At 35.5% G+C, this 24,580-nt stretch overlaps 1 protein-coding gene and 1 long non-coding RNA gene across 8 annotated transcripts in view; one reads left to right on the top strand and one right to left on the bottom strand.

The window, feature by feature from the left end:
• rin2a (Ras and Rab interactor 2a) overlaps window positions 1–24,580 on the bottom strand; it is a 64,184-nt gene that overhangs the window by 18,342 nt on the left and 21,262 nt on the right. For 3 of the 5 annotated variants that reach the window (XM_001345278.7, XM_009307401.4, XM_009307400.5), the window contains 7 exons: window positions 24,451–24,549; window positions 13,846–13,934; window positions 12,506–12,704; window positions 12,281–12,389; window positions 9,598–9,670; window positions 8,490–8,581; window positions 372–1,643 (listed from right to left, as the gene is read on the bottom strand). In XM_001345278.7, the coding sequence (XP_001345314.1) occupies window positions 372–1,643; window positions 8,490–8,581; window positions 9,598–9,670; window positions 12,281–12,389; window positions 12,506–12,704; window positions 13,846–13,934; window positions 24,451–24,510 (1,894 nt within the window). In that variant the 5' untranslated portion in view covers window positions 24,511–24,549. Of the gene's footprint in view, window positions 1–371; window positions 1,644–1,971; window positions 2,065–8,489; window positions 8,582–9,597; window positions 9,671–12,280; window positions 12,390–12,505; window positions 12,705–13,845; window positions 13,935–24,450; window positions 24,550–24,580 lie in introns of those variants that run through there. The other 2 variants (XM_073920911.1, XM_073920912.1) reach the window with 1 other exon arrangement.
• On the top strand, window positions 701–8,189 carry LOC137487403 (uncharacterized). 3 transcript variants are annotated; one of them, XR_012389318.1, is made up of 4 exons: window positions 854–3,468; window positions 3,594–3,687; window positions 3,760–3,873; window positions 6,256–8,189. It is a non-coding gene; the product is annotated as an uncharacterized lncRNA (long non-coding RNA). The 3 variants fall into 3 exon arrangements; XR_012389317.1 differs by lacking the exon at window positions 3,760–3,873 and having other exon boundaries at window positions 701–3,458; XR_011005963.2 differs by lacking the exon at window positions 3,760–3,873 and having other exon boundaries at window positions 856–3,468.

Genomic DNA, 24,580 nt, shown 5'->3' with positions numbered 1-24,580 from the left:
CTTGTGGATTTGGAAGAGGAAATGTATTTGCAAGGTCTTAATGTATTACTTTGTAAACAGGCCAAAGGTATCACTGCAATAATGACGTAATGCCAGCATTCAGAAATCACACCACTGTTCGCTGGAACTTTATTCATTTAGTCACTATTTGCCTTTCCGCAAAACAACTTTAGACTGAAAGTGTACATATGGTCTAAATTCCTGAACTCTATGTCTGGTTGTACATCACCAAAACAATAATCAAGATTTATCATAAAGGCGATCTATACTGCATAACAACCCTATTTCCTTTGTATATTTATTTGCACCAGAGCAATCAGTTCAATTACTCCTTGCATGAAACGTTTAGTATTGAAGGAAGGAAGCCTTACCGATTTGATCCTCCGGGATAAGCGACTCAATGGGTGGGTCAAGCTCTGAGCTCTGCAACAAGTAGGACTTCATCTGGGTCATGAACTGTCTGAGTGTCTGAAGCAGTTCCAAGCCTGATGTGTGGCATCCCCGGTTCTCCTGCAGGAAACTCACGTAGTCCTGCACGAGGCAGCCAAAGTAAGTGCCTTTATCCCTAGACTGCTCAACGATCTTCCGAATGGCTCTCCTTTCGGGCGTCATCAGAGAATTGAGAACGTCGCTCATCTTGCGCAACTGTCCTCTCAGTGCTCGCGGCAACACAAATGTCCCTGCGCTGTTCTGCTTCTTTGATTTAAAAGGTGAAGGCACCTCTTGATCACTCTCCAAATTGATACCATCATCTTCTTCCTCTTCTTGGCTGCTGTCGCCAGTGGGACGGTCCGTTTTGGAGGGACTGGCCTCCATGGGGAGTGGAAAGCTGTGGGAGAAGTCAAGAGAGTCTGAAGACGAGGTGGAGATGCTGATGTCGCTCAGACGCTCTCGCCCGGTGGAGCAGTGCTCATGCGCGGGGCTGCCATTCTCCATGGCAGTGGGGTTACGAGAGGATAGCTTGGCCAGACTCCAAGACACTGCATCCTCAATGGTTTGATCATCCAAAGCCATGTGGCATCGGATACCGTCCGCATCAAGCAGACCGGAGGAGTTCTTATTGCGGGCCGAGGGCACCAGGATGGGTTTGCTGAACTTTTTCGGTGGGGAGGATGAGGGAGATAAGGAAATGAAGGATGATCCCAATCTCCCCAGCAGGCTGGTCTTTTCCTGAGGTGTTTTGATCCAACAAACTGTTTCAGGCATGGTCTTCTGTTTGCGAAGAACTGCTGATCTGCTGGAACCAAAACGTGGAGGTGGAGGCCTAGGCGGCGGTGATCTCTCGCTCTCAGATCTGCTCACACTTATGTGGGGTTTGCTTGGTGTTTTACGGCAGAATACGCTGCTGTCCCCTTGCTGCTGACCTGTTCTGTGCAGAGCTCTGTGGTGGTGCTGAGAGCCACCACCTTCGTCACCTGGGGATGGTTCTTGCTTTTTGGGTGAAGGGTTAGATTGGTGTGTCTGCAGGAAGAGGGGATTGATGAAGCAAAGTGCACCGTTGGATTGGCTGCATTCAAGTTCAGAAGGGGTCCGGGTAAACGGGACGGCTGGACTTCTTTTTAGTCTCTGTTTTGAACCATCACAAGCAGTTTCCCCAGACACAGAAGACTTGTTCTTATTGCACAGTTCCGAGTCCCAAAAACCTACACAAGATAAACACAAGTTAAGACATGAAGACTTTTATGAATTTGAGGAACAAAAAACACATTCAACAGCAGCAGAAAAGTATTATAGAACAAAAAAATAAAAGAGGAAGTCATTACGGAGGATTTTAAGCCACAATATTAAGTGTTTGACTTCAGAAAATATTTCTGAAAGGCTTATCCTACAAATCCAAGCTCTGGCATATAGAATGGAATGACACAATCGAGTGGGCGCAAACACAAAGCCACAAAATTCCATGACAGAAACTAAGGTTTAAAGTGCAGAATCGACAAAAAGAGTTAGACAAGAAAAAAGAATTAAACTTACGCTGCTTATCATAAAGCTTTCTCTTCAGAATCTATGTAAATAGTTTGAGCATAAGTGTACACGTCTACACTTAATGCCGTATATCCGCTGTCTGAGTTGTGAGTGGTAGAGTAGTGCTGACACACACACACACACACAGTCAAGCATGCTGATGAAAAGGTGGGAGGAGCTCAGGCACTGCAGCTCTCTGTTCCTCCTCTCTTATTACGCACTCGCTCATGTTAAAGGCTGCCCACTTCAAATGTTTTCTTTTGATGCGATTCAAGAGAACGATTCCTCTTTGTTTCGCTTGCACAATCTTGCATTTTCAGGAAATTGACACTTGTGTTTTAATCTAGTTTCAGTATTTAGGAATCAATGTTAGAATTGCAGATTTAAAATATATATTTTTTTAAACAAAGGAAAATCATGGGATGATGTACAACATTAGAATAATGAGCTAATTAATTTACTCATGAATTGTAACATATTTAAAGGTAATAAGTTTATTTACATTATTTATGTTTAAATGCCATTTCAGCAGCATTAACTATATGCATGGCAGCATTGGTAATAAACATTCAATACATATTTATGTATTATAGCATCATACAAAAACAAAGATGATAAAAAGTCATATAAGATTGTTAAATTTAATTAGAGATAAATATTTAAAACCTTTTCCAGGAGACACTTTTTAAAAGCATTTTCCATGAAATATTTTCTGAATAAAAACATGGATGAAGAGATGATGCAACACTTTACATATTTTTAAGTTTAAAATGTTAAACATTTGACAATTTTTTTTTTTTTTTTTAATTTGAGAATCAACTGACTGATATACATATAATAATATACATTTTATGCTAACGTTTATCGCTCATATTCCAGAATAGATTTCTTCCTGGTCGACTACAAGGTTGCTTCATTTGTAACTACAATTAAGCACCACAACAGAATAATCTCAGAATTAAGATGGGCTTAATTTCAAAAAGGTCAAGAGAAATGGCCCTGCACTTTTTGAAATTAAGCCCATCTATAGCTGGTGTTTCAATCATTACTCTTTGATCCTCATTGTTCTCATCGTGTAACAGAATGGTTGGATGAGTATCTTAAGTGTAACGATACAGAGAACGTATCTGATTAAAGAAAAATTGGAACAACATATTTAAAGAAAAATTTAATAAATGAGCTGAAAAAAATTTGCTTGCATTTCCTCCCCACAAAAAATTTACTTGTTTAGAAAACTCAAGTCTGTTCAAGTGATTTATCCTGAGGTGACATTAACTAAAAAAGTGTTGCAATGGCAAACTTAAAGAGCCTGAAAACCTTCAACAGAAATATAGGTGTCACATGAAATCTGATCTGTCTTTTTCTTTCTCTTTATCATTCTCAGTCATCTCAACGATGACATCTGAGACAAGAGCGGGAAGCCTTAACGTCACTCGGCTCAGGTCTGCTAAAGTGATATCTGTGCAGGAGTGGAATAACTGGAAATCTGCAGCTGTGTAAACAACTGTACTTTTCTTTCATCTTCTCTGTTTCTTCTTTTCTCACACTCTATGTAAACATTCTTAAAATGCTACCATTATGTTGTGTCGTCTTTGTTTTGCTCTCATTCTCAGCTCTTCTCTTGTCCTCAGTTCACCCCCACTATCCCAGTCATTATAGACAGTCAATGAGCAGCTGGAATTTGGACTTGGTGGAGTTCCTTTTGGAAAGGATCCTAGTATGAAGGTACCACACCCTTAACTGCTCTCAGCTTTACTCTGTTTCAGCATTCATTACTGCCAAACCGCATTATTACAGGTGGCATTCTCTAGAAGAAATAATACCTTACCTGGAAGGACTCACAAACTGACTCACCTATCTGTTCAAAATGCTTGGTTTGTCAAAGAAATCTGATCCCCTATAAGATTTCAGGTGTGTGATTTCAACCTGTTTCAGGCTTATATTATTTCACTCATGTAACTCTAAATAAGTTACACACGGGTTTAAGATTTGGATTATGATTTTAAAAAAAAATCTACATTGTTACAATAATAGCTGTTGACCCTAAATCAAATCATTCAACCATATAATTACCATATCGTCACCTTAGAATTATAAGGTTCTATCTGTAATTTTTGTCAAGGACCAATCAGGATCAGCTTTCTTTGTGATTTCTCCGAATTGCTCCATTGACAGCGGGAAAGACCAGAAAGACAAAAATCACCACACAAAATTGAGATGTGTGTAAATGTGAAGATTTAGAAGCATTTTTTGACATTGAGAAGAAATGTTAAATTCTACATTGTTTATAAAATTTCTAGATTAAATGTGAAATATTTTTATTTGTGTGTGTATATAGTCAGGAAAACATTTTTCAGTGTTTAATAAACTCATCTGTTTATTGTCTGTTTTCTTTTAAAGTTTTTAAATCTAATATTAAGCCTTGAAGGGCAAATACTTAATTTAATTCAAGGGGCATATAATTCATTAAATATAATTCAATAATAATTTATATAAAGCATAAAATTCAGTAAATAAATAATATCATATTAATTAGATAAAATTATCATCTGCACTGGACAAAATATTTAGCACAGCCTTATATGCTAAATTTGAACAAAAAATATTCATCATAAAAAAATGTTATAGAAAGCAAAAACTTTACTTCAACATATTGTTACAGCACCAAATTATATATTTTTTGATTGTATTCCTTGAAAAGTAATCCTTCAATTAATGGTCTGCCAGAAAAAACCTTATAACTTATAAAATGACTTTTCAGAATTAGAAGGTTCTATCTGCATTTACCGTTGTTGTTTTTTACTCCAATTTGCAAATGTAAGAAAACTTTGACAGTTTACATTTAGGGTCTCTGTCATGTGAATGTATGGAAAAGAACTGTTACACACATATTATTTGCAATATGGAATGCAATAAGCTCAATATCTCGAAATCACTCAGAACGCAGATAGAATCTTATAATTCCAAGGTGACGATATACCATGTAATAAACCATATAAATACAATAAACGCACATAGATGATCTTCTTTTGTAAAGAACCTCATAATGTTTGCTCACAGACCTAAACCGCAATTCTTGTTTTTAAGATGTGACGAATGTCGTATGTCATATACATGCGTCAAGTAAAGTGCAAAGTTACAGCATGTGACCTGAATCAGACACAAAGAACACAGACAGATCTCTATTAGAGAGAGACATTTACTAACGTCAAACACATCTGCGGTTGATTTCACCTAGCGAACGAATCATAATATACATATGTTGGCCACATGAGTTGTTTCTCAAATGCCACGTGTCGGATGTTGTTGTGTGTTTGCTGGCACAGTAACATCTGTATAGTCAATGCTCCAGGGGTCCGTTCTTCGTACCTCGCTTAAATGATCTAAGATGATTTGGCAGATCCTGGATCTTTTAATCTTGATAACTGATCTCTCGCTAATTTGGTTCTCCAAACAAGTTCGCGAATCAGATTAGAATATCTGGATGAACTGATCTGAGATTGCTGCGTTTGTTGTTAAGGACAGATCTATCGATCCTAGAAATCATGATCAGCAATGCAACGATTGGCTGACGGCACAGCAGCGCAATGACATCATCTGATTAATATTCTATTATCCATGTGAGCAAAATTACATCAAATTAGCAGTAAACGGCTTGTTAAATATGACACGCAGTAACTTCACATTTGTATTGAGCTGCAGGCTTTACACTTTCATTTGTCAAGACAAGAGTATTCATCATGTATTTCAATGCAAATCAATGTATTTAGTTCTTCATTTAGAAAAGATTTTCTTTATTACAGTAACCATTTTTTAATCGGTGTAAAGAATAACTGGTTGTTTCCAAAGGCATTTTGATATTGGTAAAGGCGTCTGCAACTTTTGTGAAGCATCACTGGCATATTAACTATCAAAACATGTTTATGACTGCTGAAATGTATTATTGCTTTTAAAAAAAAGTCACATATTGTGCATTTCTATTATACACAATTTGTACTAAAGCGATCTAAAAAGTTCATATCAATAAGTTTTCTCTTTGCACCACCAGGTGGCAGTCTTTCTATTTTCATTTCAAGGGTGCAGATTGCATACGTTTTATTAATATGTATAACTTTATTTTATTAATGACTATAACTTTATATATATAGTTAAAAAATATTTACTATTTTCCCAAGTGTATATAATTTTTACTGTAAGAAAATATCAGAACTCGGTACATACTTTCTGTATTATCTTTGCTTGAACTGAGCCGATCTAATCCTGTTTATATGATTTGAACCTGCTCCCGATCAGGTTTGACCTAGCAGATCTGTTGCCATGACAACAACTCTCGGATCAGCTTTGAAGAACGAAACGATCCTGGATCGTGTCAAATCGTCAATATCCAAATCCAGCTAACTGAGTAATCCACGTACGAAGAACGGACCCCAGGATATAAAAGACTGATGTTCTTTATGATATGCTGGATGTTGACACATTTCACAATCAGCATGTATACTTACAGCCTGTGGGTTTCTGGGTTAAAACATAAAAACGTGCACATTTATGTTGATTTTAATGGGCTGTTTAAAATGTTTTCACAGTTGGTCACTTCAGTACAAAATTGTTACATTTAGATTTCATATGAAGGCATGTACCTAACTTATTAATATTATTACGCTAATAATATTAGCATAGTAATTACTACTGTAAATGTTGTATATGCTGTTTTCATACTGTATAGCCTGCATGAATTGCATTTAAAAACATTATTATAAAATTTAGAAAGACTCATTACAGTTTATTGTTAAATAATTTGTTATTTTTAATATTACATATTGTCCATATTATTAAAATAATTTACATCAAGATGTTGTTTATGGATTTTAGAATTTTAATGTGGGCACTACTTCTGAAGGCATATGCAGAGTGTTTTTTTGTTTTACGTTTCAAAGACTTAGAACACACTGTTTTTAGGACTTCCAGAAGTTTAAATATGAATAAAATAAGAGTGAATCTGTCATGGTCACCAGCTGGAGTCCCCAAGAGCTACACTTGAGGGGACCTCATCACTACACTGCGTATGAAGCTGCGGTCACACAGGACTTTTCTCCCCATAGACCTCCATTCATAGGAACGCGAATGCGTCAGACCGGGATCACAAGCTCATGCGACAAGTTTCACAGTTCAATCAATCGCATCACTTGACTGCTTGAGACCAAACAAGATCAAAACATGACCTCTCTGCACAGAAATTTTAAATATGGACCAATCGCTTGCTTTTTTAAATGTCTAATCATCTTGTTTAATCCCGCCCCTTTTCCCAGTGCCGGACAACAGAATTTTGCAAGCTCAAAGTCTAGTGGGACTGTGGCATAATCTTTTGCACCAATCACTTCATTACAGCTGTTGCACATCACCGTTCACCTGTTCCACATTAGATTGACTTTAGGATAAAAATTCACACAGAGTGAAGTCATGTTTCCATGTTGCAGACATTTCTGAGCATTTTCTGGTTTCCTTTTTATCTTGCTGTTTGCCTAGCCTGGTTTGTGTATCCTGGACTGTCTTGTGTTTTGTGATTGCTTGCCTGCCCTCTCAATTTTTTTTTCAGATTACTCATTGTGGATTACCAATCAGATTTTATTGAGATTTCAACCTGTTTGACCGTTCTTATTTTTAAATAAATCAAATTTGGTTCCTCACACTTTGGCTATGTACAAAGCAGAACTCACTGCCAAACTTGCAATGTCTGGCATCATTCATTGTACCCATAACACCATCCCGCATGTTTGGTATCTCCTATATTTTACAGAAATTATATAATAGCAGCAAAGACTTATTATGACAGTCAATGATTTTTAATTAAACCAACAGTAGCAAAGTTTTTTTTTTTTTTAAATGATGCCTTGTCTTCTTATTATAAGTGATAATAATTTAATGCTGTAATTTAGCATATTTAGGCTTGGCTCAAAATGTTATCAGGATTTTGTAGTTAATGTAGTAGGCAAGATCTAGCAACATTAATGAGTCACGGCATACCTCATTTCCTGTGACTATTTTTTGCATTAAATATAGAGAGGAGAGACACGACAAGTTGCCTGTTTGGTTTTGTTAATGTTGTCAAAACATGCAGTTTTTAGATTTAAATCAGGCTGAAGGATGCATTTGTCACTTTAGTAAATGACTAAATAATGTGTGTATACGCAACAGGAATTGGCAATAAACTGTGAAAATTAGCAACAGTTTGTATGTGTGTATTGGTGGTTACTTGTTGTAAACAAAAAGCTAACATAAAAGCTTTACTTTAACCAAATAAAACTGCTGAGTAATCAACAACAACTAAACTTTGCAATACTGACACCATTAAAATGCTGACCAATCTAGGTTTACAATACACACAGCATTATAACCAATCATATGATTCACACATAAAAAATCAAGGGTCATGAGAGTATTGGTTATGCTCTCTGAGTAATGCTGAAACTCAACAGCCAGCAGTTTAACTCAGTAAAACAAACATTCATGCATAGAGGAAAAAACCTCACCTTTTCCCAACTTAGCCACTTCCTCTAGATCTGTTGGGGTCTTTGCAGACGCAATAGCTTCAGGAAGCTTCAGGGTGAAGGGCAGAACGTCTCTAAAGAAGACAAATGAACGTTGATAAGAGCAAAAAACAGCACAAACATGCCTTAAAAGAATGTCCGACTGATTACAAATATTAAAAGCTAAAGAATATCTGGGCTGAGAGTCGCTGTCTGCACTCTTGGTTGAGAGTGAGAGAAAGAATGAGTCAGAGAAAGAGAGAGAGAGAGTGAAACGGCTGTTAAACTGAGCCTGTGGGTGAGTTTGGCAGACAGAGGGTTGTGTTTATCCACTGACTTTTCTGCATGACAGTGGGACAGGGCTGGTCATTGGTTTATTAAAGGGATAGTTCACCCAAAAATGAAATTATTTTACTTTTTTCAAACCTTTATGAGTGTTTTTTCCTCTGTTAAACACAAAGTAATATATTTTGAAGAATATTTATAGGTTTTCAGCATTCTTTAAAATATCTTCTTTGGTGTTTAACAGTAGAAACAAACTCATAAAGGTTTGCAACCACTTAAAGGTGAGTACATTTGTACGCACTACTATGTAAACAATGCATGAAAAATAGCTTTGACTAAATTTTGTTTTTGAGCAACAAGAGGCCAGTTCGACCCTTCCTTCCGGTTATTATCCGTGTTGGTCTTCAGCACTGGAATGCAACTGAATCAACTTCATCTGGTTTTACTTTACCACATACATTCTGGGTTATTCTCAGAACTTCAGGAGGCTACCTAGAAAGTGCAGGGTATAATTTCTGTGCATTGCAAAAACAATAAGACCTTCATTCCTAATAGCTGGCTAAACAAACTGTCCCAAACTGATGCCATTGGTTGAGCAGATGTGCTGTGTTTGTGTAGTCTGACATAAATGTTTTGCTAGTTTTAGTCTAAACCTGTTTAGACTTCAAGACAAAAATCGTATAAATGAATACTATGTACACCATCAAAACATAATATCCTCTGTTTATCTCTTTCAGATGCAAAACAGACCAGTAAATGTTGTAGAAACTAAACAAGATGTGCTTTTGTAGGAGTTTTTGTCATTTTAAGAGCGAGATCAACTTACCTGCTGATACAGCAGAACGCCACCAGACGAAAGAGGTCTGCAAAGCTGATTCCTGAGCCCTCCAGGGAAAAAGCTGTAACAAAGACAAACACAAGAACAGAAGGTTACACTGAATTTGCAATTGGAAAAAGTGGAATGACCTAACGGTCTCTCTCAAAAGTAAAGGTAAACAGAGCCAAATGTCTACATTTACACACAAGCTACACAGTATCTGATCCATTAGTATTACAGTGACAAATAGAGATGACAGACAGACTGAAATAAAGCGTGTTAATAGAGAAAAAAAAAAAGCTGAATTCAATATTCAAATGGACTCAAATGGAGCTTAACAATACAGCTACTTATATGATTCACTGGGCCTCATTCATGAAGCATTAGAAGAACATAATTATCCATGAAACCATTCAGTCAATACAAATTCAATCATTTGCTTTGCTAAGGTTTCATGAATAAGGCCCACAGTGCAAAAAAAATTATAACAGTTTGTTTGCTAGCTAATTATCTGTTTTTCAGAAGTTATTTATGTAACCTATGATGCAAAAGCATAGGGTCTGCAAGCTTTTAAATCTCTCTAATGCGGAACAACCAGGATTTTGTTCAATCAAAACAGCATCACTGTAAAACACTAATTAAAAACAAAAAGAGACAGCTGCTAAATGTTACATTGTTACATTACGTATTAAATGTTCAAATGCTAAATAAACATTAATAAATGCATTAATAAACAACAAGAAAAATATATTGGACTGAGATTCATTCCTACAGCACTCAGAAATAAAAGCATAACTGAAATTAAAACACTACATCAGAGATGCCCAAACTAGGGCCTGTTGGCCAAAATTGGCCCGTGGTAACCTTTGATTTGGCCCACCATCCCATCTGAGAAAAGAGGAAGAATGATACAAAGGACTGGATCTTTGACAGAGATTGTAATTTTTCATTTGACGTAACTTTTTTGTTTTCTTGCTGAGCTACAAAAAAGCAAACTGAATTAGATAATGAATTAGATTTTAAAAAAATACAAAAATACTATCACTCGATAGATAGAGGAAATTGCAGAAAACATCGGCAGGCAAATCAAGACAAAAACAGGAGCAGGTTGATTAGTGTAACTCTCTCCTAAAGAAAATACGAAAGTAACTGAAACTGCAATTCATCGAAATTCCGCTAGTCCTGTCTCCATAATAGAGCACATTTCTATGACACCACTGTTAAAATGGTCAACTTTATAGCAGAAAAAAGGTGTTTACAGCCTGGTACAAAGAACAATTTTGGTTCATATAGCTAATATTACCCTTCCTGACAACTGTGAGGGAGGTGAAGTTTTTTCTCAGCCGTTTCGTTTACATTAAGTTTTATTAAGTCTGTATAATTAAGGGTGTGGCCACTCTCTCAGGTCACCGTTACGTCACCTCAGCGGATTCCAGCTGAATAGTCGCTGAGCTTGGCATATTTATTATATTTTTGTTTTGCTTTATGAAGTTCTATAAATGTATTTGTTTTATTTAAAATCATTTATATTTTTTAGACCTGTAAAGCACTCCAGAATCTGTTAGATTGATTAGCTGTAGGCTCTAGAACAGTCATGTGAAACGTTGTCATACAGTGTTATGCCTGGATTTAATAAATAGCCTTGCATTTACTAACACAAACTATATTTGAAGTATTTGGAAGTTGTTTGCATTTTCCTTTAGTAGAAAACGTCGTAAGAACAGTGCTTAGTGGCTCAAAGTATTACAAAAGTGTTTTTAAAAATCTAAACACTTTATTGATATAGTGTACAACCAAGCACATGTAGTTAGAACACAAACAAGTCGCTTGTAATAAAGTATTAACCTTTTCTCTTAAAGAAAACCCATCTAAGCTAGCAGGCGTATGTAGCTCCGCCTCTTTGCCCTTATTTGGTATCCCCCAGTCCAGGGGTGTCAAACTCAATTTCTGGAGGGCCGAAGCCCTGCACAGTTTAGTTCCAACCCTGCTCCAACACACCTACCTGTGGGTTTCAAACAAGCCTGAAGGACTCAATTAGTTTGATCAGGTGTGTTTAATTAGGGTTGGAACTAAACTGTGCAGAGCTGTGGCCCTTTTGGAACTGAGTTTGACATCTGTGTCCCAGTCGGTGTGATGACGCGTGAACAAAATGGCAGCGGGTGGCCACGCCTATTTGTAGCTTTTTTTGGTTTCTTCAAAAACATATGGGTGACATCACGGTAACTCTATAGATTGTTATAAAAAAGATTGTTTTTAACTGTAATAAGTTTATTACAAAAATTAAAAGAAATAATTGAAATGCATTAGGTAATATAAAGCAATGTTTAATATTGTTGCAATGTAATGAATGATTGTTATTATTGCATATTAAATAACCCATGTCAAATTTAATGCAATAGAGTTTGGCATATTTGCTTTTGGCCCACCACACTCAATGAAGTTTGGTTTTTGGCCCTCCACAAGAAGTAAGTTTGGGCACCCCTGCACTACATCAATCAAAAACGAATTAATTAATTAATGTCTCAATTTTATTACCCTGAACAGCTCTGATCAGAAGCAAGGCTATTTTTAACAGTCACAGGAAGTGCACAGGTAAAAAAAAAAAAACTCCAGGCAAGAGGAAATGAAAAGGTGACCAGATACACACACTATCAGTGGTAAATAAATAGAAGTACTACCCTATTTTACTCACTATATTGACTCTCTTTAACAGGAAAGTCCCGAACAATCAATGTGTCACTGTCCATCCGGAGGGAAATCACCTTTTTCTGCAGTTTATAACACCTCCTTACCACAAAACTCTATAATCAAACACAGACACAAATGAGAGAACAGAAATATGGTGATTATAAAAAGATAGTAACTAAAAGAACTAGTTATTAAATAAGTCGGTTGTCGAATCAGCAAATGTTTTTACCCCTGCCGGCTGCGGCTGCAGAATGTGTCTGGCTTCATCATCGCTGAGTGACAGCAGCAGCCATACAGAGTGTGTCTGCATCAGTCTGTCCAGCATGCTCATGCGTCTGCGTAATGAATCATATCCAGAATCCCTCACTCCTGGCACACCAGCACAGGCAGACGACTGCAGGAATAGACCACTCACCTCTCCTTCCAGACTACAAATATATACAAAGACAAAAAAAAAATTAGGGAAACCCTAATTTCACAACTAAATTACAAAAAAAGAACACTTGGTGTTGGACTGAAGTTGTGGTTATCAAATATTTTCAGGTGGAAGGTAACTTTAAAATACATTTTAGTTTGCAGAACAGCTAATTTTATTATTGTAATCAATAACTGTTAATAAATTATCTTTGAGCTGACTTTATGATTCCTAATTTCATCAGACTGCTGCTTTATTCTCTTGCTTTAAAATGAACTGGAGTTTAATCCTTGTTGCAATACTAAACTGAAACATCGTCGTCATCTATCTATCTATCTATCTATCTATCTATCTATCTATCTATCTATCTATCTATCTATCTATCTATCTATCTATCTATCTATCTATCTATCTATCTATCTATCTATCTATCCATCCATCCATCCATCCATCCATCCATCCATCCATCCATCCATCCATCCATCCATCCATCCATCCATCCATCTATCTATCTATCTATCTATCTTATCTAAATAAAAATCCCCCTACACCTAGAGCTGAGTAATTTAACTACACATTTTCATTTCTGGGCGCACTATGCCTTTAAATTACTCATGGGCTGTTGATGAATTTTAGCAATATAATTAACTCATCATGACTAAAGCCAATTTCAAAAGCTGAAAAACAAACAGATTAGAGGTTGAAGCCTTTTTTGGCACTAGAGTTGTTTTCAAATTTTTCTGAAAGTTTATTGTGAAACACCTTGATGGATTTATTGTTCCTTGCACTTCCTTTTAATTTCATGGAAATGCAGTATTGCAAAAGCAACTGTGATGTAAAAATAAGACTTGCTCCACTTGCTGGAGAACGTGGGAACTGCAACAACAAACCAGCAGATTCATCCACACAGTCCTAAACATCAGCGGCAAGAGGCACGACATCTGCTGTCGTTTACCATTTACAACACAGAACATATTTTTGATATTTCTATAACAATATTAACATGAAATATAAATGCTGGATATATCTATGTGTGAACTTTTAAAATCATATATTTGAGAGAGAATTTTGTTGTAAAAATCATCATATAACATAACCTAAAATTCCCCTTAACACCAGTGAGGAGGAAGATGACTGATAAAAGTTGAACTCACCCCTGTAAGATTTCAGTCTCCGGCTCTCTGGCTGGCTGAACCATCTCCTGCTTCAACTCTGAGATCTCCGTTGAGAATGTGTCAATCAGCTGTAGTCATACATACACACACAGACACACACACGCACAAAACAAAAAAAGCAAGTGTGAAGAGAACAGGAAATCTAAAAGCCTTCACAATGTGTGTTGGTGTCTCATGGATGTTTTGTATGAATGGGAAGTGGTTGTGTCTGGAGTTAGTCATCATGAAATAATTCCCAGTGAACCAGCAACCTCGTCAGTTTCCTTTCAGAAACTAACAGTGAGAACAATTCAGAAACAGAGACATCAAAGCCCTGTTGCTCGGTTTCCTTTGATTGTTGCTAGATGAAACACTAAACCGCAGTGACTATTAAATAAAATGCACATTATCAAAAGAAATATGTATTCAGTGAGGTACAAAGCAGGATACAATTCATCCAACGCTAAGATCAGAAATGAAGCACAGTGATTTTAGGTCAATACTTTAAATGCATTTGAGAAAGCCGTTTTATCAATGAGTTTTCAGTTTCTTCTGATGGCCAGCAGGGGACAGCCTGTTATTTTTTCAGCTTTCATTTGTATTTACTGCTTGAACTTCTCAAATGAATGACAACAGTCACAATTACAGTAAAACCTCAACCATGGACCAGACAGTAAATACCCGTCCACACGTTTTGTTGTGTTTCTGCTTTCTCTGAGCCAGCATTTTCCGCTTATAGTCAGGAGGTATTTCTCCAGCTTTATCCTCAGACTTAGTCAGCAAACCACAATTACACACAAACTCTTGGCTCTTTCAAAATCCAGCTCTCAGCCAAGAGAAGCTATCTGTAAAAATGTACAAAAAAAAAAAAAAATCAAAAGGCTTCGGCCACATTGAAGCGCTTAGTCGCTGTATATTATTGCTGAATGACCTACACACTTGAAAGGTCAAGATTTATCAAACCAACATTGCATAAACTGGCACACTGCTGGATACGGCTCATTGTGCTCATGAACCAGACAAGAATTACCTCAAACCAGTTTTAAGATTTCAATTCAAATACACTCAGGCACGCATTATAAATTCTGGTATTAATATTAATAATGTAAGTAGATTTATAAAACATTTCCCAGTTTTACCTCTGTTATAATCAGTCTCTGTTTACTTTGGTCCACTTTCCTGATGTCTATGGGCAGATATCTGTGGAGTATGGCTATGTATGGGCTTTTTCTGATCTTTTGATCTAATTTTGTGAAATAAGCTTGTTCAATTCAAAAATGAGAATGAACAGAGTTGATGGAAAATGATAGGAAGAACAGAAGCTTTCATTTCTCCTCTGATAGCCGCTAAATTACACTGAATCTTGTGGGTTTGTGTTTTATCCAAAACTGGTGAGAGAACGTTGTGATTTTTACATTTTTTTATTGACCGAAATGAATGCTTGCAGACTTGCTATCAATAAAGAATGATGAAAACATCTCATTTCTTGAGATACAAACCATTATTAGAATGATTTAATGGATGATGTGATGCTGAATTTAATTATTATCATATAATGTTGTATGTCATGTATTACGTTTTTTTACGATTGCTTAAGCACAATTTTGAAATTAAGGCTCATTATGTCAAAACACTACACACAGTTTCCACATCCACACACGCAAACAGCAGAACACAATTGGTAAATGAAACACTTCATTCAACTTTACAACAATATAACAAAACACAATTTTGACACCGTACAGAACACACACACACACTTCATTTAATATAAATGTTTGCTTCATTTACACACCGCTTTAATCAATCTTAAACACTTTTATTATTTCTGACTGATACTGAAATAATCTGGCCTTGATTTGTGTCAGAGGTGTTGCTATAAAGTACATGAACATACTAAACATTTGCCAAACACTAATAGACTGATAGCTAAATATTGCCCTATCCGACCAAACCATACAACAATATGAAGCTTATTTGTTCAGCTTTCTAGTGATGTTTACATTTCAATAGCAAAAAAATCTCATACATCCTGTCTCCTGTTTATCAATCTTCCTGCCTTTCATGCTTTCTCTTCCTCTTACTAGGACATTGCCTTCTATATTTATTGAAGACTAATAATTTAACTGTACTACTGTAAACATTTGTTGAAGACTAATATTTTAACTGTACTACTGTAAACATTTGTTGAAGACTAATATTTTTAACTGTACTACTGTAAACATTTAATGAAGACTTATATTTTAACTGTACTACTGTAAACATTTATTAAAGACTAATATTTTTAAATGTACTACTGTAAACATTTAATGAAGACTTATATTTTAACTATATTACTGTAAACATATTTATTGAACACTAATAGTATTGCTTTTTATTGTGGTTCCAGCTGATTGGTGTGTCTACAGTTTTGCACCAGTGTGCCTGCACACCTGATGGCTGTGTTTAATCCATTGGCTCATGTGTGTGTTCATTTGAAAGCCTTTGCTTTAAAATGGCAAGGAAATTACATCATGAAAAATTCTTTGTTAAATATAAACAAGTGTGTTTAGTGATTTGTAAATCACGGTGTGTAATATTTTGCAAAAAGTGTGAAGCTATGAGCTATTCTAGCCTTGTGTTTTGCTCCCTGAGTGTAAGGTTGTGCTAGTTGTGGGAAAAGTTACATTTTAGTGTGTAAGCAACAGTATAAACTGTATAGTGCTACAAACTTTACTATATTTTAATGACATAAAAACCGATTTTGTATATGCATAAGATTTTATTTTATTTTTCATAAACACTTTTATATCACTCTGAAACCTTTGATACAGTACATAAGAAAATATTAATTCTATTAGAAACTTTGTATTATGCATTTATCTGTTTATTTATTGAGCTTTAAAAGTAGTAGTAACATTTATAGTACAAGAAAGATAAGGAGTTACGAAGATGATTAATCTAAGCTAATGTCTTCCAGACAAAAAACAACAGAACTTCCAATCATTTACACCTAATAGAGCAAACAGACACAATCCTGCTGCCAGACAGCGGTCACATGTCAGTATTCACCTCCTATTGAAGAATTAAACTAGAGGCTGAGAATGACTTCAGCTTCAGTGGTGAGCCATTAAAAGAGGTGATGAAGCAGAATGAAAGGTGTATTTTCACCAGCTGGACGTTTGTTAGGAAACTGTGATGCCTATGTGGAGCTGGCTGATGTTTTGAAGACTGGTGAGATCAAGATTTCTTCCAAAAACTGCAGTCATCTGTGCCTCTCTTTAACCAGCCGTGAGGTAAAGTCATTCACAGCATACAAAGCAGCCAGGACTTTTGGAAACTATGTGCTGACATTTTACTAGCCCGCTTGTTTCAGCCAAAACACTGGCTCAACACTGAGAGGAGTGTGTGAAATATAAACACTCAAAGTGACAGTAGCATAATTAATCAATTAATAGAATCTTCATTCATAATGAACAGACTTTCATCATTTACTCTCTCTCAAGTTGTTCCAGAGTGTCATCTTTATTGAGTGAAAAAAATATATACATTAAATATGGAAAATCATGGCTGGTCTTTTTCATGTAACTGATGTAAATGATATCATATTGGTTTAACTTAAAGGAGCCCTCTTATCCAAGCTGACACTTCTGGTATTTCTGTTGTGATAAAAAAGCTTTGCCTGTACATATACAGTTTTTTTTTTATTATCATATTTGATCATTTGGAACATGTTTTGCCTAAATATAATATAATATAATATAATATAATATAATATAATATAATATAATATAATATAATATAATATAATATAATGTAATGTAATGTAATATAATATAACATAATAAAGTGTGCCAATTGTTTATCAGCCTTAATTTATTAGTATCTCTAGTATGTAATTATTTGTTTTATTTTAATTTATTATTTGGTTGTGCATATTGTTATTATTATTATTAATTTACTTACAAAGCATTAATAACGGAATAGCATTGTACCATTTAACTAGAAGCAAATCCTGTATTTAATATTCATATTTCATGCTGTAAATTATAATGCTACAATAAGTTTGCTTGGTAGCAATTAAAACAGTTGCACTTATTTTGGGGTTTCTTTTTTTTTTTTTGCAAAATAGTATAGTATTATAATATCAGCCATTCAGTGCTCAAGAATTAACATTTTTGGGAAACTACATTCAACTATCAAAGATATTTTTGATCTACATATTCCTAGATAATTTGAAGTACTTTATCTTGGAGATATTTTTATTAAACTTGAAAAGGAGGATCAATATCTATTTAAGATATTTTTGGCAACAAGTAAAAAAGTTATAACTAGGAAATGGTATAAAGAAGACTCACCAACTAAAGATAAATGGTTCAAAATAATAGCAGAAGTTGAGGAAATGGAAAAAATGACACATGCACTTTGATTACAAATAGAGATCTTTGAAAAGAAATGGAGTAAATGACTAGCTTTCTCCACAACGACAATATAATTATCTATAATTTAACATTTACATATTTCTAGAGGTTATGCATTGTTACAGGAATATGCTTACATTACATTTTATTTTTAATTTATTTATTTTCTTGATGAGGTTAATTTAATATTTTTATTCATGAATGCATAAAGATATACATGTGTGGAAGGATTGTATTTGTGAATATACGTATGTATGTACAGAATTAAGTCAGAATAAGTCAGAATTAAGTCAAAATAAGTCAGAATGATTAGCCCCCCAGTTTATTTTTTTCCCAATTTCTGTTTATTAGAGTGAAGATTTTTTTCAACAAATATCAAAACATAACAGTTTTAATAAATAATCTCTAATGACTGATTTATTTTATATTTGCTATGATGACAGCAAATAATATTCGACTAGATATTCTTCTAAATAGCTTAAAGTGACATTTAAAGGCTTACTTAATTAGGTTAACTAGGCAGGTTAGGGTAATTAAGCAAGTTATTGTATAACGGTGTTTTGTTATGTAGACTATCGAATAAAAATATAGCCTATAAGAGGCATTAGGGGCAATTTTGTCCCTAAAATACTTAAAAAAAAATTTAATTAAAAACTGTTTTATTCTAGCCGAAATAAAACAAATAAGACTTTCTATAGAAGAAAAAATATGCCTTGCTCGGGTAAACATAATTTGAGAAATATTTAAAAAAGAAAAATAATTCAAGGGGGGCAAATAATTTTGACTTCAACTGTATGTACGTATATGCATGTATATATGTATTTGTTGGTTTGTGTGTTTATCTGTTTTGTTCCCGATGGTTACATGGTTATAAAAATCAATAAAAGCTAAGTATAAATTAAATAAAGAAATAAATAAATAATATCAGCCATTTATCAAGTATTGACTATAACATGAATATAATTATTGATTTAAGACATTTTAATATAATGCATCCATATAATTTAAAGTTCTCTGTATAGCGCATCATATTACACATATTTAATCCAATATTTCATAAAATGGAAAAGACCGGCCAGGATAGTCTTTAAAATTCACATTATGTTCTTTTCAAAAAAACACTGTTAATAAAAAACAGGAGGGGCAAAAAATATTAACAGAATTCTACATATTATTTATTGTTCCTTCATTAGATGACAAAGGTAAAATTCAGTCCACATTCCACTGAGGGATCGTCTTAACTGATGACACAGAAAGATGTTAGGGAAGTATTTTCTGTTAAGGAAACAAGGAGGAATATAAATTTGTGTTCACTGGCGTCCATAATCTTATCAAGCATTCATCACGGCCGATTAGCGTCGAAGTGAAAGCCTGATTTATTTGCCTATGGCTGCATCTAATTGTTTACATGTAACAATCCTTGTACTTGCAACTACAACTTCCTCCTGCATTAAATAATCCGAGCACGCTGAAGGGAACAACAAGGTCACCCCAAAATAATTACAGAAACCATCGCACAAAACCTCTTTATGTTTTTTGGAAGAACAGCTTGTAGAGATAACTGGAGCTATCATCCTTTAAGAAGCTCTTAAGCTCTGCAGCTTTAGCGCTGGCAGCAGAAATGGACGGAGCAGCATTCCTCGAGTCTCCAGAGGCCCAGACTAACCTGGGCTCTGTCTGCCTCTAAAGTAGGACACGAGCTGAGAGCAAACACACCCAGAGATGATGACTTTCACCATGTTATTTATTGCTGGCTGAGACATTACTGTGGAAGGCTAGTGTTCATTCATGATGTTTGTAGTCCATGTCGTCACGTGTGTTTCAAACTCTGAATGTGGAAGTTGTTTATGACTCTATTTGGTATTACACTCTTGGGATTGACCTTAAAACTCATAATATGACATTTACATTGTCATATTATATTCATGTAGTTCCAGACATGTCTGAGTGTCTTTTTTTTTGTCCATAAAGTAAAAAGTCAGAGATTCAAAAGTTGTTATTTTGATGGTGTGGATAAAAAACATTCTTTAAAGTGTATTATTCTGTGAGTATATTTTAGATTTGGAATGACATGACAGTAAATGATGAGTTGATTGAAGGACTGTATTGCAGCTTTAGGCACAAATGACTGTAGTATGTTAAAGGAACACACCACTTTTATAATATCTTGCTCAAAATGTTCATACTATTTGTGTAAAAAAAAGTGTTGCTAACTATTTGTAATTAAAGCTTGACAGTTATGTAGTTACATTGTGTACTAATACCTATGAAAAAGATTTTTTAAAAATTGCTATTTTCTAGGTCGATATGGCTAGGAATTAAATTCTCATTCTTGCATAATAATGAAGGAACTTTGCTGATGTACTATGGCTGTAGCAGGCGCAATGATATAATGCAAACTCTAACTGTAGGTACAAGTGTAAGGCATGGTGCTGGTGACAATTTTCAGAGCATAAAAAAGAGAATGTAGTTCCCAGCTATTTATTTTCCATCTATGTTAGTACACACACAGTGTAACTACAGATGACCCAAGCTTTGAATAGCAATATATTTGAAACCCTTTTGGTCATTTTGTGTGCGTGAGATGCTAATGGTCTAATCTAAGTCAATGGTCACAGCAAAATCCCAGAGTAAAGTTTACTCAGTTTAGATAGTATTTGTTCCCTCTCTAAATTAAGGTAAAGTTACTCAAGTTACTGAGACAATAGCTGCGTCCCAAATCGCATACTTTTGCACTATTCTACGCCATTTTGTAGTATAAATAGTGTAAGTAGTGTGTTCACACTGAAAACTCTAAAAATAATAAGTGCACTTTAATTACCCGGATGATGCACTCATTCAGCCGCTAATATTAAGTGTGTAATGATGGACACTTCACGCACTTAACGACTGCAGGTTTGCCTACGTAGCGGAAGGGGCGAAGCTATCGGTGGCACATGTTGGATAACTTTATTTATTTTGGATGGTGAAAGCAAAATTCTCCAACGAGAGTGATCATAGCGCCTCCCGATGGTGAATGCGGCAATACTCACGGCAGGTATTATTTGATAATTCGGTCGTTTATTTCACTGATTTGGCAACCGTCAAACGTCATTAGGGAAACGGTTTGAATTTCCGTTTAGTAAAAAAACATTAGTGTGCCATTTGGGCAACCCGGGCTCATTGTGGAAACGTAGCCCCGCGGACGATTCTGCGGACCACGATTTACGTCCCGGGAGGTACGCATTCGAGCGTTTTTTTGTTTTCGCGGATCCGCGAGAGGCCGATGTGCGCGCTTTTTCCCGTCTCGGGCGCCTCTCGGTGAGCTAAGTGTGGACAAACTGATTGCATCGGGAAAGCTCTCCACTCGGAGGCGAGCCGTCGGCCGGCGAGCGCGAAGAGGAGGGGCGGAGCGGCGCCACACCGCCCTGCAGCGTTCGCTCGAAAAAAAACAAACACGGCCTTTACGTACCTCCGGCCACGTAAATCGCGATCTCCAGAAACGTCCGCGGGGCTACGTTTCCAGAATGAGCTTGGGTTGCATTTGGGACAACACTACATACATGTACTATCCTGTTGAGTGTGTAAGTGCATAAGTACATAGTGCATGAGTCCATAGTGTATAGTGTGCCATTTGGGACGCAGCTACTGAAATGATTAATTAGGTGATGATTGAGGACTGATGATGAACACCTGCTGTTATTAAGCAGAGAAACAGAAGAGAAACACAAAACTACTACTGACTTCAGTCACAGCCTTAGATGAAATCAGCTGAGATAGAATACATTGAATCTTTCCCAGCAGAGAATCAACTCAATCAATGAGCAACTCAACAAACAACAGCTTTATTTATTACTAATCTGTTTGCCTTATTTTAAAGAGGGACCGAATACTACCGAATAAAAAAATTTACTCAGAGGATTTTGCTGTGTATGCTAGCCTAAAGTAAAAGTGCTCCCAATAGACCCGGAGAACAGCTCAATGTATTCAAAAATGGTAAAACTCACGTTTAACTCTAGGGGACATGAGCCTTTTAAAAAAAGAAGAAGAAGAAGAAAAAGAAAAAGAAAGAGTAGAGTGTTCCATTAAGACTTTCTCTTAAGGGTCACATCTGTTCAGTTCAAGACAGAAAGGTATATTAACCTAGTTTATTGGTCACTGAATAATCTGAGTATACTATTCCTACAGGAGTGCAAACAATGAGCATCAGTCATTATCAAATAATTCAACTCCACTTAGGTGCTTTAAAACATGCTGCGTTATTCAACGTGTTGACATAATGTCACTGAAACAGGAAGAAATGGTGCGACACTGAGCTTCTCCTTCCCTGTTTTTTAAAATGACAAAAGTGTTTCTTTATATCACAGTTTGACCAGAGTCAATGACCTCAGTAAAGCCACATCTGACAGCTTATGACAGCGACAGTCAACCAGTAATGGTGAGTCTGTCTAACCATTACCTCATCTTCCCAAAGCCCTATAAAAAAATAGTGCTCTGTGAATTCAAAAGTGTCTTATGTTTTGTGGTCAGCGGGGCTCACACATGTGATCCACACTTTGCTGTCAAGCCTTGGGACATGAGAAACTGTGTTGTATCTGTTTGCATGTTTACACTGTCTGAGTCATTTACTCCCTATGTAGTGCCATTGCCCATATAGAAAATAGTGATTGTATAAACAAATGACTAATTTTAGCTGGAATTTTACATCAACTTGTAGTACAGAGGCTGTTTCATTAAGCATTTGATTAGATATAATTGACAGATAGATAGATAGATAGATAGATAGATAGATAGATAGATAGATAGATAGATAGATAGATAGATAGATAGATAGATAGATAGATAGATAGATAGATAGATAGACAGACAATTTATTGTCAGAAGTCTGATTTTTTTTCTTGCTATCTATCAAAGTGATGTGTTTAAAATAATTTTTCCATATTGTGGGAAATGAGAAATCACAAGTTTTAATGTAAACACAGTGTCTTCTGAATGCAATTTTTAAAAGCTAACCTTAAAGGGTTATTTCATCCTAAAATGAAATAATGATGAATAATGAAATAAAATGAAATCACCCTCAAGGAATCCTCGGTGTATATGACTCTCTTCTTTCAGTCAGATTAAATCATTTTTTTTCTTTAATTATCTTAGGCTTTTTCAGCTCTATAATGTCTATACTGTGTAACTTGCTAGTGCTATTCAGCTGAACATTCTGTGTTTGGTCTCTCTTCACTGTGCTTCAACTCAAGAGATAAACATATTCCTTTCCAGCTGACGGTGCATACAAAAATTACACCTTAAAAAAGGTGAAGATGATTGAAATTTCGACAATTGTCAGAAGTTGCACAAATGAAGGTTATTTTAAAATGTATCTTGACTTGTGATCATCAATAGCCTTATGAAAAGCATGCCGACAGCCGAAGATAATTCTTTAAATAACTCCGATTGAATTCATTCATTCTTTTCGGCTTAGTTTCTTTATTAATCTGGGGTTGCTACAGCAGAATAAACTGGCTGATAAATTCAACCAAAATAAAAACTTATAAACACCATCATAGAAAATGAAAATAAATAATGCAATAATTTTTTTTTTTTTGCATGAACTAACCCTTTAAGACTGACATGTTCCTTATAAAAGCCAAAAATTTTCTTTCCAGCATGTGTTTAGCCGTTTTGGGACCACCATGGCTGACGCATTACATGGAGAATTCATTTCAAATTTGCTTACAGAAGTGCAAGCCAAAATTCAAAGACTTTCCAAAATATGCAGAGACAGACAGAGTAAAACAAAGATAAACACTGGCAGAGCTTTTATAAAATTGTTAGATTTCAATCAAGACACAAACATTCTGGAGTCTCTTCTAGACGGCTAAGATACATTTATGCAAAAGTTGTTTCTGTCACTGCTAGTTGATTTTTATAGCTCAGAAACTGCTTCATCACCAAGAATGAGTTATAACTTATTAAGTTATAGTTTTACTTTTAAAAATAAAAATAAGAACCTCTCCATTTCCATGTAATTGATTAAAAAAATTATGACCAAGACTGATCTAAGCACTTCATACAACATGCCATGGGTGTAAACTGGATCAAATTGACTAAATGATGTGGTAGGCTCAGTTAGAGAGGCTGACATGATAATAATCACACAACGCACAGCATGCAAGCGGGCATAGACAAACAAGGCCAATCTCAGCAGACAGTGGCAGTGTGTTTTAACTCTCACCTTAAAGAAGCTGCTGCTCCGGTCCATAAGGCAGGACTGCATCATCATCTCTACAGACATGGTTGGATGTACGCAGCTCTTCTGTGTCAGCCTGGGTCTCTGTGGATCAAAGACACATACTTTAACTTGA

This window comes from Danio rerio, chromosome 13, assembly GCF_049306965.1.
Source record: "Danio rerio strain Tuebingen ecotype United States chromosome 13, GRCz12tu, whole genome shotgun sequence".
Classification (NCBI taxonomy): domain Eukaryota; kingdom Metazoa; phylum Chordata; class Actinopteri; order Cypriniformes; family Danionidae; genus Danio; species Danio rerio.
This window is presented reverse-complemented; position numbering and strand designations above follow the sequence as displayed.